This window comes from Gambusia affinis, linkage group LG08 (assembly GCF_019740435.1).
Source record: "Gambusia affinis linkage group LG08, SWU_Gaff_1.0, whole genome shotgun sequence".
Taxonomy (NCBI): domain Eukaryota; kingdom Metazoa; phylum Chordata; class Actinopteri; order Cyprinodontiformes; family Poeciliidae; genus Gambusia; species Gambusia affinis.
Genome location: NC_057875.1, coordinates 16,917,248 through 16,935,691, shown reverse-complemented (window position 1 = coordinate 16,935,691; position 18,444 = coordinate 16,917,248). Strand labels below are relative to the sequence as shown.

Here is an 18,444-nt window from a genome sequence, read left to right as displayed (position 1 = left end):
GAGCCATAGCAACCACTGTTTATATGCTTTCTTTCCTAGCAACCTAATAGGACGCGCTCTCGATGGAAGTAAAAGAACAATATCCTGCAAATAAAGTACTTCTTCACAACCAAGTTAAAGAACTGAGGTAAAAATATAAAATATTTAGAAGATCTTGGCAAGTTACAGTTTATGTGTTTGACGTACCAGATTTATGTCTTTACCTGTTGACTGCTAATTCTTAGATAGCAGGGGTTTTTAATTCTTATCTAATAGTAAAAATATCTAAGTAGACAAATTAAAAACGTGCTTAAAAAACGGTAACCACTTCTTTATCTACTTTGAACGCTTTTACAAAAGTGTAACTTGCCAATACACTTACAGTAAAGTAAGCTCTTTAAAGCTTTTACTTTAGAGAAGTGACTTCAATGTTAAGCCAACATTCACCACATTGCACACTTGAGTTATGACGAGGATATTTTAATATTTTTCTGTATACACATACAGGACTTTACTTTTTAACTTTACTGGTTAAAAAGTAAAGTCTAGCTATTCTTATTTGCTATAGCTTCTAAGTCACAAGATAAGCAGATTTGTTTACTATTTTTGTTTGTGTTTATATTATCAACCGAAAGCTACCTTGGACATCCGATGTATAATTAAAATAAAGACAATTCCTTCTTTGTCATAGGTGTTCTAATATAGCCCTCCTGGTAGAAAATGACATGTTTAAACACTTCATTGGTCGTCTGGATCCTCGGCACTTGGAATCCAAAGCTGGGGGAGAAGGTCTGCAATTAACACAAAGCTCCAACATGGATGGTAGGGTAAGAAACCCCATGCTTTCCATACAGAAAAAAGCAAATACATTATGAAAACATAAACCATTAATACAGTACTCGTCTCCACAAGTAGAGCATTAAACCATGGGATAAAGTTCAGCAGAAAGGTCCAGAGAGGCCCTCACTTTACCAGTTTTGTGTCTGATAAACCTAAACCCAAATTAGCTGCTGTGTGTCAGAGTCAAACATTACAAGGAATCTCTTCTAATTGAAGGGCTCACGCTGTTTGGGCTCATCAGTGACCGAGAGAATACTAGATTGTTTGATTGTACGGCTTATTTTTTTTACGTGGTAAAATTACAGAGAAGATAAGTAGTTATTTGCTGTAACAAAATCTGTGCGATTATTTATAAAATCTGAAAAGAAACTGTTTTTGGAGTATGAGCAGCAAACTGCACTATTCCCAGGAAGTCGTATGTGTATAATCCCAGAATTTTAACCGAGTTATTCAAACCTAAAGATATGATTTAAGACTTAGGATAGTCTTGCAGTGACCTGCTTGGTTTGCTGAAATACCACCAAAACCTGAACATGTTGTTGCATTAGACTTTTTATGTTTTTGTGTGTCTCCTCAGGGAGCTGAGAGGAGGCTGAGGCCTCAGTACAATTTATCAGAGCCTCTCCAGCTGCTGACCTTGGGGCAAAAACTTTATGTGGCGCAGAGAGAAGCAACCGAGACACAGGCAGATAAGGAAAAGCTTAAAGCGAACTACGAGAGAATTCTGGACAACTACAAGGTTACAACCAGCTTTTTCAAACACAAATGAACATACTTGAGAGACAGTTGTTCAGAGGTGCTGCCTTGTTTTCCAGTCTTTTATAGAAGAAGTTGACTTGCGTTCAACTGAGATCAAGAAAGCCACAAAAGATTTTGAACGCAGATTCTTAAAACCTTTGAAAGGCCGTTTTCTGATAGTAAAGGAGCCAGAGAAGGTGCTCCAGCACATCGAAGACAAATCAAAGGTAAAATCGGGCTTCAGTCAGATAATATCAGCACATGCAAGAAAATTATTTGAACAGTTTCTGTATCCTTATACTTGCTTTTGTTTTCCAAAAACAGATGCTCCTTCTAACAAGCAATTTCTACTACTTATTCACATGTTTCTGCATTCATAATCTTAACAAAATCACTTTATAACAGCTGGGAAAAAAATGCCTGGCAAACTGACTTTTGTACTAATTGTGCGCCTCTCTGTCTATGTGACAAATGTCAGGAGTATTACCATTACTAATAATACCATACCATTCCCTTTCATTTCATTAGTTTTGGTCTTTTTCATCCTTATTTATTATTTTCTCAAATATCTCTCTCTACCTTGCTTCATTAATGAAGTTCTTGCAAATACTAAAATGAACTATAACAGGTCACCCAGCTGGAAAAGTTTCAGCAGAAGAATCAGGCATTGAGAGCCCAAGTGGCGAAGCTCCTGCAGCAGCTCCAACAGAAAAAAGAGACGAGAAAAGCCGAGTTTGAGGTGGAGGAAGAAGTGAGTGTATTATAGCAGAAGTGGAAAAGGTTGTATTTGTGTCCCAAGACTTGAATCCCTTGAATAAAGGTTGTTCTTTAGCTCTCATCTTCTTTCTATACATACTTTCCCTGTGTCTACCCTTCCTTTGTTTTGTCCTCCTGTGCTTGTTCTAGCGATCGTCTTTCTCACTTTTCTTCCTTCCTTTTTTCTTTCTGTTCTTTGTGATGCCCTTCCATCCCTCTCTTCCATGCATCTTTTCTTATAGTTTAAAATCAACGAAAGTACCGGGTAACTGTTGATTCTGCAAAAAAAATGCTGAAATATTTACACGAGAAATGTGAAGAAGTTCTGAACATGTCACGTCTCAATAGATATTTTTCCAGGAGTACGATGAACCCCGAATGGACAAAAGCCTGAATGAACTTAAACACAACAGTTCTAAAGTTCAGCGCCTCCTTAGTTCACACAAGGTAACTTTATGTGAAAAGATGCCATCTGCTTTATGTGTAAAATAGAACATTTTAATAGTAAAATTCGCCTTTATTGTCAAATCTGCATCTGTTTGTGTTTGGGAACAGGAGAAGCTGCAGAGTTTAACACTGGAGTCCACAGAGCTGAGCAATCAAATCACTAAAAGAAAGGAACTGCTTGCAAAACTTGAGGATGAGATAAAACGTGCAAAGAAGGTTGTTAAAAATATTCACACTTGAAGAACTGAAATCTTGAAGCCATATTCAATAAATTGGCATATGCATTCGGATAAGATCCGTTTGTTAAACTAAAAGTGCCTTTTGAAAGAAAAAAAAACCCTTACAGTCCACGAATAGATATTAGACATGCTTTTCATTAAGCCCAACATTTCATTTTTAATTAATCTAAATGACATAATTAAGTTAGTAAATTGAGGTACTGAAATATTTTTAACTTCTCAATGATATTCTGATTTAAAGAAAATGACTGTAGAACCTAGCAACTATGAAGTGAAATATTTTTGTAGCCGTTGGAAGTTCAAAAAGAAATACTTTTGATAAATTTTAGTTTCTTTTGAAATCAAACAAAATCCATTATTTTGTTAATTAGCATAAAAATATAGACTTTTTGACTTCGTTTCTTCCTTTAGGAGAGTTTAAAGGCAGAGGGGCTCAACCGATTCCTGCGCAAAGAGCTTACAGATGATCACGCTCCTGATATCGCCGAGTATTTTTTCGCCAAGGAAAAACACAAGAAGCTGCTACAAAACATTCACCATTGGGAAAGAAAAGTTGGGATTGCTGAGGTAAATATATATTTTAGCCCTACCCGGCTAAAACGATCTGCTGGATTTGTCCCATGCGTAATCAACATAATCAAAATTTTATTTTCAGTACAAAAACATGTCTGACTGGTTGGATGGTGGGAAGGGAGTTAGGGGAGGGAACTGCTGTGTTATGTCCAAATCAACACAGTCTCTGTTTTTACTAGATGGCCTTGAAGACTCACAGTAGAGAATGGAGAACACAGAGAGGCCCTCTCACTCCTTCAAACAGCGCTGAGGCTGGAAGTCGATGTGGCAATCCCCAGATCTCAGTAAAGCTCCCATACATAGCAGAAGACGGTACTTCAGATAAATGATTATCTAGATAGCAATGAAGTAAAAGTATATCATTAGAAATCACAAAAATGTGATACTTTTTCAAAGCAAATCCTATCAGCCAGGATAAGTAGCTTAAGAACAGTGTAAGGATATGAAGATGTAATGTTTTGTGTCTTTTCTTTTAAATTTAAATGTAGTCTTCCACAAAGAAACAATCCTGAAAAATATAATTGCAGAATTTGTATTTAGAATCTTGTTCGTGAGTGTCAATCGAAAGCCAAATGTTTATCTCATGTGGTCATCCCACCTTTCCAATTTCACTGAAGAGTATATGGATACATTCATGTTATTTACCTTATTTAAAAAAAAAAATACAATTATAAAAGCTTTTGCTGTAGTAACTCTTAAGGGATAGAAGAAATTATTCAGGCTTCTAATAATGGATAAAGTGTCTGCAGGCTGATGTGATGCCTGCATGTTTTGTTAAATGTTCCGCCACATTTAACAAAGTGTTTTGTTAAATCTTTGCAGATATTTTAATTGAGTTAAAAATATGTGTGACAAGCACCGTTTATTTTCATATGTCTTGATGTTTGTGTCTCACCTGTGCGAATACTCCCTAAGCGATGTCCTATAACTCCTCTGACAGTATTTAAAATAAAAGTAAATAAATAAAAACCCACCTCAGATTCGACAAACTATTTTCTTTATTAAAAAAAAAAAAAAATCCTCCATTGAAAGAATTTTAGATGTTGTGATGTTACATGCCATATTTACAGGTATATACATAAAAGTGCAATGTCACGATGTGGAAGCCGGTTAATATTATATCTGCCATAGAGCCGTTTGGAAAACTAAGTCTTAATCCATTTCTACTTGCTACTCTGCATTTATTGAAAACTGCAGCATCTAAGTTGAAAATACAACAGGACAGAATGTCTAAAGTTCCATTTAAACATTTTCAAAGGCACTTTTCACAAGTACATACTACTGATGTACAGAACAGACTAGTTTAAAGTTTACAGTCAGCTTAACAGAGTCCTGTTGCTGATCCGTTACATTGTGACCAGAACCCCCCCCCAAAAAAACAAAAACAAAAAACACACACCGACAACTGGCTTCATACTAATGCCTACGTCTTCTACAACATAGGCTCCGAGTGATTTTAACTCTCCAAAATCAAACAGAAAACAAAAACGATTATGAAAATAATGAAATCATTAACTCAGAAATTAACTTTCAATCCATCCACACGTGTTTTTTAGTCAAGTCAAAGATGGTGTAAACTTGCTATTGGAGAGCATTTCCTATTCCTGCAAACCAGCTTTGATCCGTGTATAATAACATACAAATGACGTGGACCCAGCGACTGTTTCTATATTACAGAGGCGGGAACGTACAGAGCTTCTAGAGTCTGGCACGCACAAATTTCTGAGGCTATTTCATCTAGAAATTATTGCTCAGGAGCAGAGCAATGTGTGGTCTTTTTTTTTTTTTTTCTTGTTCCATGTCATTTAGATGAACTCATAAATCTGCACAGAAGTAATAATACCAGTCCAAGTGAAGTAGTAGCAACAACAACAACAACAACAACAAAAGGTAACATGCTCACCTGAACAGGACAGACTGTAAGGCTCAAAATGTTAGCCTCCCTCACAGAAAGAAGCAGGATGAGGAGGGTGGCTGTATGACCAGGCTTTCACACTAACAGTCATAAGGTCCATGGCTACCGGCAGAAACTCGGGCTAAGATGCTGCCTTAAGTCTAAACACATCAGTGAATGTGGAGGTTCAACATCCATGCTTTCACCTATACACAAGTCTTTGGGTAGATAAAGCCAAGGCATACAGAAGGCTATGACATGTGATCCGCACTGTGTGATCAAATGTTTGAAGTCATCGTTCACACTCAGGGTTGACACATATACAAAGGCGTACGTTCAGTTTTAGGTATAGATGCAGAAATCGGAAGCATAGAGGTTCACAACAAAGTAGTGGTTTTATCCAGTTCTTCCATCTTTCTTCTGGTTTGATACAATAAAGTTTCATCAATCTGAGTGAGCACAGAAAAGAGGCGTAATCTATACTTCCGTGTAAGACAACTCTTCAAACACCTCGCAGAAAATAAAATGAAAAAAAGCTGCGGTTTACATGCTACCGAAAGGAAGGGTACAAGTTTCAGTACTTTTCATTTATTAACAGAGTACCGTTAATAAATAAGTTGTGGAGCCACATGATGGGCAACCTTTTAAGCAGTTTATTGTCCAGCACCGTTTTAACATCAGAAAGTTAAAATCAGTTACATTTCCAGCTAGGCCTGTAAAACCGTTGGTGGGATTCACGTCTTCAAGGCCACTCCCAGGTACGGACAGAAATAATCCTCTTGTTTTAGCCACTGTGGTCACTGCAGTTCTCTCTTCAGGCTTCTCTACTACTAACTTGTTTTAGTTCTTTATTACTTGTAAACCAAACTAAATCTAAATTCCCAAGGAAGATGCTGTGATTTGTTGTTCAAATTCCTTTTTAAAAACCTTATGCTGTAAGGTAGATGGTAACCTAAACATATTAAAATAAAACTGCATGTTACTGACGCAGACAATTTGCTTGGATGACAAATCTACATTGCAACTACAACTTATAATTGGAAAGGTTATAAAGATCTCTTGGATCTTGTCCTCTTCTTTTCTGTGTATTGACGACAGGTGGAAGTTCAGACAGAGTTTTGCTTTCCATCTCTGTTTTTTTTTCCCCCAGAGCTTACATGGTACAGGTTTTATCTAGAGGGTCCTGAGCAGACCCAGCAGGAGGCTGCGGGGCCTGATTGGACTTAGGCATGACCATTGGTTTGGGCCTCAAAGCAGGAGGTTTCAGCTGCACCCCCATGCGTGGCGCCACCATGGGCTTGAAGGTGCTCATGGCCTCGCTGGAGGAGCTGGTGCTGCGGCGGATTGGTGGCTCAGTGTTGGCTGTGGACCTCAGCATGACGCCGTGGATAGGGCTCAGGGACTCGTTCGAACTTGCCATAGTGGGACCGCCTCCGCCGGCAGTCTGCCGCTGCTCCAGGGTGTCCAGCACAACGTCAGGGGCGTGCTTAGCTGAGCTCTGCCGCTCCAGCTCACGCAGCTCATTAAGGGCAGTGTTCATTGTTTCCTCTATGTCCTGCAACACACAAAGAGTGGAAGAGAGGTGAGGACTCTGGAGAGAACCAGAAGAGAAACAGAATCTATACATCAAAACCTAAAAGCTATCTGTAGGATAATTCTGACTTCCAAAGGAGAACGTGAAAGTGTTTATAGACAAAATATGATTGAAACAAAAACTGCTGGCATATGAACAAAAACATATTTTGAAGGCCGAGTCTTAACAAATTTTAGAACAAGAAACCTAAACATCTTGAAGATTTGGTAAATTAGATTATGACTTTCCACCAGAAGTCATAATATTTTAGTGCTAGTATATTAGACCTCCAAACTACTGCAACTAATTCTTCTGACTTTCTCCTGCTTCATGCTCATGTATTTTCTTTTTGCTTTTCATTAGATGTTTTCAATATTGTACATGGAAATGGATTTAACTATTGTAAGCTACAAGTGTTAACACAGCTGAATAGGAAAACTTTCTAAATAAACAAGAACACCACGAACGCTTTTGACTATGCATGCATAGAGCTAGAGGAAATATCATGCATGCTGACTTTTTACAATAGGATATGCAGAGATGATGGGGAAAAAAAAAAAAAAAGATCATCTGAGCATTTTCACAGTAGGCAGGCAGACAGCCTAGCACAATCATAAGAGCTCTTTGTGACCACAGGAATGGTCTCTGAACTTTAATATAACTGCCATTTATCAATGCACCATTCATATTTATGAATATAGTCAAAACCCAAACTGAGAAACTCAACTACTGTGTTGAAATGGATATTTTAAGAGATTGCAATGAGTTTCATTATTACTACAGAAATTCTACTGAAAGAGTCCCAATGTCAAGCTGTGCCCCCTGCTGTCTGCCTGTGAAGCTAATAGTTTGCGTGTACGTAGCACACAGACACAGTAGCAGCCAGAGGAAGCAGAAGACAGGGACTGACTATGTTTTTACAGGGCGGGGCAGGGCTTTGATGGTGGAGGGAGCTGCGGTCTGGTCGCCGCTCGTCCCGCGCTGACCTGTGCGATGGTCTCCGGGTCCAGGGGCTTGCCGCTGTGGTGGTGATGGCTGTCAGTAAAGCCCGTGTACTGGCCTGAAGAGGTGGAGCGACGGATTGGCGGGCTCTCCATCTTCTTCAGAGATTCGTGACGGCTGATGTTGGTCAGGCTGCCGTGGCCGGTGCGCCGCCGCCGCTCCGGGCTGTCCATCGGCATGTGGTTGTGGCTTCTCAGCATGTCCCGTGGGCTGAAGTGGCCCAGAACTGGGGAGCCCATCTCCGGGGTCCCTCCGTGGCCCTGCTGGGACGAATGCAGCATGCAGTGGATGTTGCTGGGGCGCGTCGGGGGCCGGCGAGTTGGTGGGTCTGATCTTTTTCTATGCCTACATGGGTAGAAGTGTGAGACAGAAAAGAAACAAATCAATACGTTTAATTGCATTTTATTTTGATATCAAATGTGGCATCATCAAAATGAAAACAGACTCGAATTTATCCCCTCTGTCACTTCATCCAGTGACCTTGCCTTGTAACATTAAAATGCTTTGGTTAAGGTTTAGGGAATCTCTCTAACCCATTAATCTCACTTTGTAGTACTCCCCTCTGTTCTCTATTAAGGTTGTTTTACAGAGGGGGCAGAGCGCGCCTGGATGTTAGCCAGAGGAGGGATGTCTGGTGTTCATCAGAGCACTAAAACACGCTCCAGGGATGAAGCTGCAGCTGCTGAAGCAGTACATCTGTCCTCTGTCTGAACCTGGACCAGCTTACTCAAAACAACACCTATTCCAACAGGCTTGTATTTGTAATACAGAGACGGAGAGCTGGGTGTGTTCCTTTATACTCCCACCACAATGCATGAGGTGGCAACAATTTTACAAATTCTCCCTGGAGACATTTGAAATACCTCATAAAAGGCGGAAATTGCAACACATTCAACCGAGTGTAGAAATTAAGCTTACCATTTTTTACAACCCGTAACAGAGAAATATTCAGTAGTAGCCATTATATTTAATTGGATGTAATTCTAACTACAGGAGACATTAAAACCTGAAACTACATTTCTACTTTAACACTGTTGATATTATACAGACTTTAGCAGTTAGTATTGTATTCCCTGAAAAGGCCGCAAACAAAAATATTAGATCAATGATATCTGGAAACTGGAGTATATAGGATCAATAATTTTAATTTGTCCCCCGTGATGAACAAGAGGTGAATTACTCAGCCACTAATCACTTCTCCAAGACAAATAGCTTCAATTTGAGGGTTTACATCTGCCTAATGAGCGCTGTCTGAGCCATAATCGTTAGGATTTAGAAGCAGCTTCATCACTCTGCTACACAAGAAGCAATAATAAGGACACGAGGGTTTTGAGAAAGAAGATTTGAACTCTAGCTGGAAAGCAAAAGTTTGGCAATATGTTTGCAAAACTGCATAATTTGTAGACATGATTTGAAAAGTCTTGTGTCAAATCAGGAAGAGATGTAGTTTGCACACATATCAGAATGAATTACTGCTTAATTTTGGGCTTTCTATAATTGACTTGAAACACTCTTTTTAGGGTTCAAATAAAACTTGTGTGGATTCCCTCCAAACCACTAAGGCTGCAAACCCCAACTAACATTTGAAAAAATGTCCCTTTGCAAATTGTGCAGAGAACCCACACTTTACTAAAAAGCTTCTGATCTAAAATATGGTAGTCATATTAATTTGCCTGTGGTCCTGGCACACGTGCTGCTTTTAACATAGACCACACATTTACAACAAGGTTGAGGTCAAGGCCATTTGAGAAGCAAAACACCTGTACAAACCCTGTGCATACCGACATGATTTATGACTGCTAGATTCTTCTTAGGCCTGAAAGTTTCCCTTTGACTCTTACTAACACACTCCTTCCCATTCTTATCAGATGGCTCCATCTGTTCTCGACTGATCATTTTGCCAGAAAGTTTTTGGCTTATCTTGGTTGGTATCTGGAAATTCCAATCAGGCAATAGGTGTTCATTTTGGAGCATGCACTTCTTTCTTGGTCAGCGCTCGCTATTGATCCTAAACTGGCTTCCTCAGTGAACAGTGATACTGACATGCCGCCAGTTTGCAGTCCATGCTAGATTTTAGCCTTGGTGGATGCTGGGTTGTTGTTGAACAATGTAATTGATTTACTGCCATCTGACGGTGAGCGTTTCAGTGAATGGTTTAAGCTTGGACATAGTTGGGTGTTTCAACAGGAAAAAAAAATCTGAAAAAGGGTTCTGGAGTGGATAAAGGAGCCTAACAAAGCTTCAGAAATGTCCCTGGTGTCAAACCTTTTGGGAATGTATGGACTATGCTTAAAAGCAGGATTCATTCCAAAAAAAGAACCAATTAAAGTTACCTCTCCCATTTCAAATAAGAAGGTAAAATTCATCAAGCAATAATGCAAAAAAAAAAAAAAAAAAAAAATCAGTGGTGTATGTAGTTAACGCCATTTGAATGAAATAACATTTGCAATAAATCAAAACTACTGCATCCAATCATTATTGAACACAAACAATGTTATAAAAACAGTTTGAATAAATCTTTAAAAGTGTCAAATTAATATGGCTTTCATGGCCCATCTGTTTTCTGGCTGCAGTAAGGATTCTTTTTAGAGTAAACAAGTGTAGGAACAAGTCAGAAACAGCAGGTGGAGCAGTGTACATTCATATAAATAGTCTTCTACTGGGACAAAGTGTACACTTATTTTACAAGCTGTCTTCAAACTGACCGCTCGCATACTGCCCATTGTTGCTTTTAGTAGTAAAGAGATTTGGATCACAAAACAATCTACAAGTCTTCCATCAAATCTATAAACTGACAGATTGCTTTGGTCACATAATTTTGACCATTCTCCATCAATAGGACCTTTCAGAGGTCCATCAGGGAGGCGTGCTGTTGGGAAAGGACATTCTCTAAAGGGGGTAAATTAATTATTCAAAATTTAAGGATTTACCAGAAAGTGAGGAGGGGCGATGACAAGAGGAATGGAAAGATATGGTTATCACCTGAACCAAAGTGACAGGAAGGGTGTTGTAGATGGGACCATAGACAGGAACGTTAAAGCTAAACGGATGACTTATTCAGTTATATCCTTTAACTGCACACCAGCAGCTGCAGGGCGGCAAATATTGGCAGCATGAATCATCAACATTTCAACAGTGAGGAAGAGGGTGTGAGTATGGCTGAGAATAAAATAGCAGTTGTTCATGTATTCGGAAAAAGCAGGAACTAGTCAGACGCTTCAAGGTCACTGAATCCAGCCGGAGACACGCACTAAACGGGGGAAGAGAGAGGAAGACTAAATACTGGCAACCGACCAGAAAGCACAGCCAAAAAGAGACTTTAGGGACGATTGGATATGTGCGTATCATTCCTTTTGGTGGAGATTCCTCCAGGTGAATGAATGAAATGATTTGCAATTACTCCTGCAATCTAAGCGGAACTGTCTGGACAGGGTTGGCTAGGAAAAAAGCCGTGGGTCAAGATGAGTTCACTATGATTAGGCTTAGGGAGGTCAGGTGAGGATAAGCAATGACACAAGGAGGATCAGGTGCATTCTCTCCAACACTTTCTAATCCAATAAGACATAAACATTTGTTAACAGTCTTGATTGGTGTATCTTTTTTTTTTTTTAATTACAAGTTTTAGTCACACTTGTGTGTGAAACTGTGGGCCCAGTAAGCAGTGTAATACTTTTTCTGACATATTTTTACCAACTGTACGCCAACAATGAAGATCACAGCTGAATAATGGATTCTCACTGAAGGATTTTACAAAATACACAATGAATTTTGAAACTGAATTAAAAAAAAATATTCTGAATCTGCTTTGCATGTATTTAAGTTGATGAGATCACAAGAGGCACAAAAATCAAGTTGATAAGCTTGCATTAATTAACTAAAGCGAACAAACGACTTCTGACACATTTCAGCTAAGACGCTGGAGCCTTTTAGTTGCATCTAATCTACAAGCTGTTCAGGTTTACACGTCTGACTCCATGACCCAATGAAGATGTGGAAGTAAAAGCTGGAGCAAACTGAGGATGACAATGAAATGTAACACATCTGTATAAGTCACTGTTCAAATTATTCCATTGGTTGCTGTGCATATTGAACACTTGCCAAGAGGGTAAATGTTATATTTTGCTTGTATCACAGAACTGCTTCTTCGTTTCTGACTCCTAAGTGATAGGATTATTTTTTATTAATTCTTCCTTCTAGTGTTGCGTGGAATGATGAAGACGGTACCAGAGGTGCAAAAGGTGTCTGGTACAACTAAATAAACGACAACCTGTTTAAAGTCCACCCCAATAGCGTACCTGGCGATGTAGGCCTCAGAGATCCTGGTGTCAGTGGGTGAGCTGATGTCCTTTCCTGAACATTTATCTTCTCCTGCATGGCCACTGCTGGCCTCGCTGTCAGCCTTCTGACTCAGGCTGTCAGAGAAGTTGTCATCACTGAGAAGCAGAGACATTATGACATTGAGGCATGGAAAGAGCAAGAAGAAGTGACAGACAGACCCAAAAAGGAATAGCTCAGGGGGAGGGGGAAATAAAATCAGCAAATCAGGCGGTCTTTCGAATTTGCAGTTCCTCAATAACAGTGTTTGATATCGTTTTTCCTGCGAGTCAGCATGCCTCCGCTCCGTTCAAGGTCCTGAGAGTCAGATGAGTCATGGTGCTTAGCCGTTCAGTATTCTGGTGATGCTCTGCAATGCTGACAGTTACTCACATACACACATATATACAGCACAGCTGGATGGGATTCAGTGAGGTATGTGCCCGGATAATAGATACAGTTGGTGCCTGTCAGGTGGCAATAATCAGACCTACTGAGCTGCACTGCTGCCTCTTATGATGTGCATCAGACAATCGCCCAAAGAACAAGTGAATAAATGCTTTAATGACCCTTACAGGCAGAAGAAGTGACTATAAATGCTTTCACGCACTTCTTAAGAGCTCAGGTTGTTACAGCATTTTAGGTCAACTTGAATAGCTCCAAATTTCCCTTTGTATTCATTAAGTAAGAAGACACTCCATCTGCAGTGTCCCTGCTTGTGAATTATTGATAAGATTCATGTGGACAGGACTGTATCAGGGCAAAGAAGAGAAGAGGAAGCAGCGAGAAGAAATATTAAATGGCCATTTTGTCGGCCAGCCACTAAGTGATTGCAGTGATTTTGTTCCAATCTTAACGAGACATTGAATCCGGTCCATTAGGCGCCAACACTTGCAGAGGAAGAGTGTATGCTTGTTAGTGCTGGGAGCTTGACACAGTGACAGCAGGGCTGGCAAAGAGGCCTGGAGATGGAGAACACTCCATAGCTGAGCGGCTATGAGAGAAGTGGGCAAGACAAATGAGGCTGAAGGTCCTCTGTGCATGACCCTTCAGTCAACTGATGGCTCAGGATCGCTTAAGAAGCAAAGTCAACAGGGACAAGTGCAGTATTTAACCCACAGTAGTAGATTCATTCCCCTCTAAAATAAGATATACAGTTAACCCAACAGCAGAAATAGAAATCCATTTAATGCTATAAATGGTTTATATATACAATAGATGTTTAAAATTCAAATGCGAGTCCTAACGTGTTGAAACACCTAAAGTTTTTCAAGACTGTATGTTAAATTATTAATGTATCGCCGTATTGTAATATTAATATTGCAAAGGGATGTTTTGGATGCAATAACTGTTGGTTACTGTGTTGCAAATTTAACAAACTGAACTTTTTTTTTTAACCTAGAATCACATGCGATAGCTAGTGAGTTTACAGATTGGTGGTAAGTCAGCTTATTATTAATATAGATGATTTGTGATGTTGCATTACCTTGCTCTAGTAGAACATGGGTACAGAACATAAGGAAACTGGAAGGGTCAGCAACAACAGGCTCAACTGGGAAACAAGGGGCTCAATGTATGTCAAGAAAACACTCCATACCATTACATGACCAATGACAACCTGAATTGTTGAGACAAGGCAAATTCTGACTTTACAGTCAAACCACTGATATAGAGAATCAGTCAATGCTTTTCCAATTTTTAATTGTCTACTTTTGTTAGCCTATGCAAACTGTTGACTGAGTTTCCTGTTCTCAGCCTTCAGAACGGGTATCCAGGTGTGGTCTTTTGCTCCTGCAGCCCACCTGCTTCAATATTTGACCTGCTGTCCATTCAAAAAGGATATTTCACATAACTTAGTTGCAACAAGTGGTCGTTTAGGTGTAGTTCCATAACTAGTAATCCAATAGGTGTTCTGGTGAGTGTATGTGTGCACACATTTCATACAATCATCCTAAATAAGTTGATTTAAGTCACATACATGTCCTGGACAACGATGTACTGGTGTGGTACCAGGCCGTCAATCCCGTTGTGTCGTCCCTCCCACCAATCTTCAGACGCTCGTTGGTAAAGCAGCAGAGAGGCGCCCTTCTTGAAGGATAACTCTCGAGAGGAGCGCCCAACATAGTCAAACTTGGCAATGGCCTCAATCGGCTCGCCCTCTGTCAACAGGAAGAGGATTACACAGGTCAGGCATCTCAAACATGCCACATATCTTGGAGAGATGGCCAAAATCTTCTGTGTAGACATTTGCAGAGATTGATACCTGTGTTCTGCTGCAGACATCAAAATTCAAAGTACATTTGGTTAAATCCTAATACATAGTTCTAGCACACTGTGTTCAAGTGTGCTGATCTGGTTGGTTATTTCAGTTGTAGTCAATAGTAACCCAACTCCACTGGACCACAACACCAAAAGACCCAGAAGCGCTTTAGCAGGATATATATATATATAGAAAGTTTTGTGTGGAGATCTATATGACTATGGGGCATGTCAGACACAGCATAGGTCATTAAACAAGCTTCATAACTGCTCATTTACTGCAGAAGTACAGCTCTGGTTCAGTTGAAAATAAAATAAAAGGTTTATTTTTGGACAATACTAACCACTACATTTGATATTGTCTTTGACTTCACCTGCAAACTCTTAACGTTAAGCTCTAATGTTGGTGTCTTCAGTAGCGTTTTGTATTCAAAGATTCCCTCCTCTGAGCCCCTATGCAAGCACTCCGGCAACACATATCTAAAAATAGAAACTTTATTTCTCCCGCACTCCTACCTCTGCTCTCCTTGCAGCACTCTCTCACTTCATGTCAGACAGGGGGTCCCTGGAAAGAAAAAGCCTCAACCTAACACAGATTCCGTCTATCTATACACTGGGAGAAAGAGAACAGTGTAAATGGCTTAAACTTGACTCACTTAGATGCCATTATGATACGTCTTTTTCTACAAACTTGAGCGGAATTTTCAGATTAGCTTCTGGGTGAAAAGTACAAAATATGACCGTGGCTTCCCCTTTTTAATCTTATTTGTTAAAATTCAGTTTCTTTCCTTTTAAGCCTTTAACTTCCACACCGTCCTTGCACGAGCGAATTGCCAGTATTGACAAGACGGAGGTGATGTGGCTCCAGTAAAAAGTGACAAGTAAGAATTTACTGTCTGAATAAATCGGACTGCACCACAGCGGACAAAGCTGTTAATAAAGCTGACAGCAGGTGGCATGATCCACAAAGAGACTTCCCCTCTCCACCACACTCCTCATGTCACTTCTTTCAGTATTTACTTCCATCCTAATCTGATGCACAAATAAGAATGCAAGATTTTATTTATTTTTTTTGCGCTGCAGTGACGTGGCTGAAACTCAAAGAGGAGTGGTTAGAAGCCCTTTCACAGACGCTGAATTCTCTTCTGCTTGATAATAAAATCGGAGGTAGCTTTTTACATATACATCCACACACTTGAAAGTGGAGAGGTGAGACTGTTGACAGTGAGGGTTGGAGGATTGTCAGATATCTTCCACAAACCAATGGAGCGCTGTGTCTGCGTCTTGCTCTGCTGCATTGTTCATACGACAGAAACAGGGCAGCACAAGCTGGAAGTGAGATGCGTTTATGATCAGGCCAACAGAAAAAGGTTCAAATATATTTTTAATACATAATAAAAAATAAAATAAATTGGACTCTTAGTAGTTCTGTGTAGTGGCATCCTGTTGGAAACAGAGAAGTGGGAAAGATGATGTGGTAGAAAACTTAACCTCTCTTCATGAGAAAAAAAAAGGAATGATTTACTCTGTTCAGAAACACAATTTTTTTCATTAACAAATGTAATCCAATCTGAACTGTAAGCCTGTGGGGGCACCAGACAGCAAGGACATCCTGATGTATTTCTGCAAAGTGATGTTTAATCAATGTGCCAGTTAGTTCATCCCTGACCTTGCAATGATTTTTACCAGCAAACAGAACATCAATGCAATGACGGCGACCCAGAGGTATCATTCTGAAAAATTCCCTTGGTGAAAACCATGTCACATGAAACATTTACACTTCATTACGTCAGGTTAATTGTTTGCCATGTAGGTAGCAATTTTGTCTGTTTATTTTAAAGCTTGTGTTCATAATTTTTAGTGTAAAACCAACAATGTTAATGTTGTAATTTTAAGGTTTCTTGGGTTTATTAAGTAGTCTGGTAAAAAAGCAGAGATTTTGGTCTGTATTGAAATTACAACAACCAGCAATACGCTTTGCTTCATACAGAGGACCTGGACTATTGACTATTGAGCAATGATTGCTTCCTGGAGGCGTGGACTCCAGGAAATAAAATTTAAAACCTCTCCTGAGGTTTAAAATTTTTCCCAATCACTAACCTATGCCCATTACGTATGTAATGCGACAGTTCGAGGCTATAAAGCTTACCAGAAATTTCTGGTGTTGTAAACAACCATCCTGCACTGTGAAAAGAGAAGCGCGGAGCCAAATGAGGCATCTGGTAATGTTAATTCACTATTTGGATGAGTACCAACACGGACTGAACAGGCTGGACATTACCTCCGTTTAAACTACAATTCTACAATTCAGACTACAATTCTAAAACTGTGCAGAAAATTGATGTCATTGTTCATAACTTTACTTTTTGTTTGTTGACTGACCCGGTAAAAAAAAAATCTACCGGCGGAATCCAAGTTAATGAAAAAGGCAATCTTTTTATTTTGTTTTTCAACTTAGGAGAAAAGGGAACAAACCTTTAAGTTGCAAAATTTATTTATATTAATATCTGTAGTGACACCATATACGTTACAGGGTATGGTCGACCATCAGAATAGTTGTTCTAGACTTTATGGTGGAAATCAGCCAACGTAAATGAGAGTTCAGGAAACTAAGGTTCAAGAAAGAAATAGCAGCTGGTGTTGGTCTTTGGTGAGCCACCAGGTTATGGGAAGCCCAAGTTTGGCTAACCTTTACAAAAATCATCTTTGATTTTGTATTTTGATAATGCATATCACAAGGGAAGGTTAAATATTTAAAACTTTTAGACCAGGAGCTTAAAGGCCTTAAAGGAAATAACTTAAAAGCTTAACAGAAAAAAAACATTTATTAATGTACTAGATATATGCTCTATGTGTGTCAAATTAAGACTTTAGTATTTCCTTAAAGTGTTTTATTGATGACTTATATAGTGTTTGCATTAAATGAACAAGAAGTTTAACTGAGGGAAAAAAGTTACTCCAGAAAAGATTTTTTCTTTGCTGAACTGCAACTTTAAATATGGCAAGTATCTGATATTTTATGCCATAACAAATATCAAGAGATACTTTTGCCTTTCTTTCTTTTTTTTAGGATCATCAGGGTCTTTCTGCATGGAGTTCGCATGTTCTCCCTGTCCATGTGTGGGTTCTCTCTGGGTACTCCGTTTTCCTCCCACAGTCCAAAAACATGACTGTTGTCTCTCTAAATTCTCCTTACGTGTGAGTGTGTGTGCATGGTTGTGTGTTCTGTCTGTTTTTGTTTTGCCCTGCGACAGACTGACAGCCTGTCCAGGATGGACCCCGCCTTTCGCCTGGAACGTTAGCTGGAGATCGACACCAGCAGCCCTCCTGCCCCATTAAGGACAAGGGTGGATGACGTTTAATACTTACTGAACTGATACGGTTTGTTCAAATTATGTTTTTCTACGCAGATAAGAAACAGACTCAGATTTCTTGCTGACATTAAACTTTCCTGTGCTGACTCTCAATGTACAACAACTTCTAGGCAGTCAAGTTTGAGAAAATGCGTTACAAAGTCTAGTCATTACCGCAGCTATTGCTCTGAGAAAGAGAAATAGAGCAGGATATTTTGGAGGATATAACGCGGGATGGTAGTATGTCACAAAAATGATCATCAGAAGCTCTCATACCTGTCCAGCTAGAGTGCAAATAACTTATTAAAAATGGTTGTAAAGATCCAATGTATATTTCATGTTATTTAAGGATTTATTCTTGAATATTTTTATTATACTTTATATACAACAAAATAAAAACGCCTAAACTTTAATTCCTGCATGGCAATTTCCCAACCACTCTTTATGAGGTTTTTTATCTCAGCCACTTAAAATATA

The 18,444-nt window shown here is 39.3% G+C and overlaps 2 protein-coding genes across 7 annotated transcripts in view; one reads left to right on the top strand and one right to left on the bottom strand.

Annotated features, from left to right (window-relative positions):
* The first annotated feature begins 25 nt into the window (after positions 1-25).
* ccdc113 (coiled-coil domain containing 113) lies at positions 26-5,229 on the top strand. Of its 3 annotated transcripts, none has more exons than XM_044126084.1 (9): positions 26-127; positions 671-806; positions 1,397-1,558; positions 1,635-1,784; positions 2,186-2,308; positions 2,674-2,760; positions 2,869-2,976; positions 3,411-3,566; positions 3,752-5,229. In XM_044126084.1, the coding sequence occupies exons 1-9, from the start codon at positions 63-65 to the stop codon at positions 3,899-3,901; spliced, it is 1,137 nt and encodes a 378-aa protein (XP_043982019.1). In that variant the 5' UTR covers positions 26-62; the 3' UTR covers positions 3,902-5,229. The 3 variants fall into 3 exon arrangements, with proteins under 3 accessions (XP_043982019.1, XP_043982018.1, XP_043982020.1); XM_044126083.1 differs by having other exon boundaries at positions 2,662-2,760; XM_044126085.1 differs by lacking the exon at positions 26-127 and having other exon boundaries at positions 716-801; positions 2,662-2,760.
* srgap1a (SLIT-ROBO Rho GTPase activating protein 1a) overlaps positions 4,558-18,444 on the bottom strand; it is an 84,362-nt gene continuing 70,475 nt past the window's right edge. Inside the window, exons 19-22 of one of the 4 annotated variants that reach the window (XM_044126076.1) lie at positions 14,334-14,514; positions 12,337-12,474; positions 8,026-8,386; positions 4,558-7,021 (exon numbers count right to left, since the gene is read on the bottom strand). In XM_044126076.1, coding sequence (XP_043982011.1) covers positions 6,620-7,021; positions 8,026-8,386; positions 12,337-12,474; positions 14,334-14,514 — 1,082 coding nt within the window. In that variant the 3' untranslated portion in view covers positions 4,558-6,619. Of the gene's footprint in view, positions 7,022-7,949; positions 8,387-12,336; positions 12,475-14,333; positions 14,515-18,444 lie in introns of all 4 variants that reach the window. The other 3 variants (XM_044126075.1, XM_044126078.1, XM_044126077.1) reach the window with 3 other exon arrangements.

Coding starts and splice junctions, on each gene's coding strand:
- ccdc113 (XM_044126083.1), top strand. CDS start 63: ATGGAAGTAAAAGAACAATATCCTGCAAATAAAGTACTTCTTCACAAC. Junction 1,559..1,634: donor GAATTCTGGACAACTACAAG/GTTACAACCAGC, acceptor CTTGTTTTCCAG/TCTTTTATAGAAGAAGTTGA. Junction 2,761..2,868: donor GCCTCCTTAGTTCACACAAG/GTAACTTTATGT, acceptor GTTTGGGAACAG/GAGAAGCTGCAGAGTTTAAC.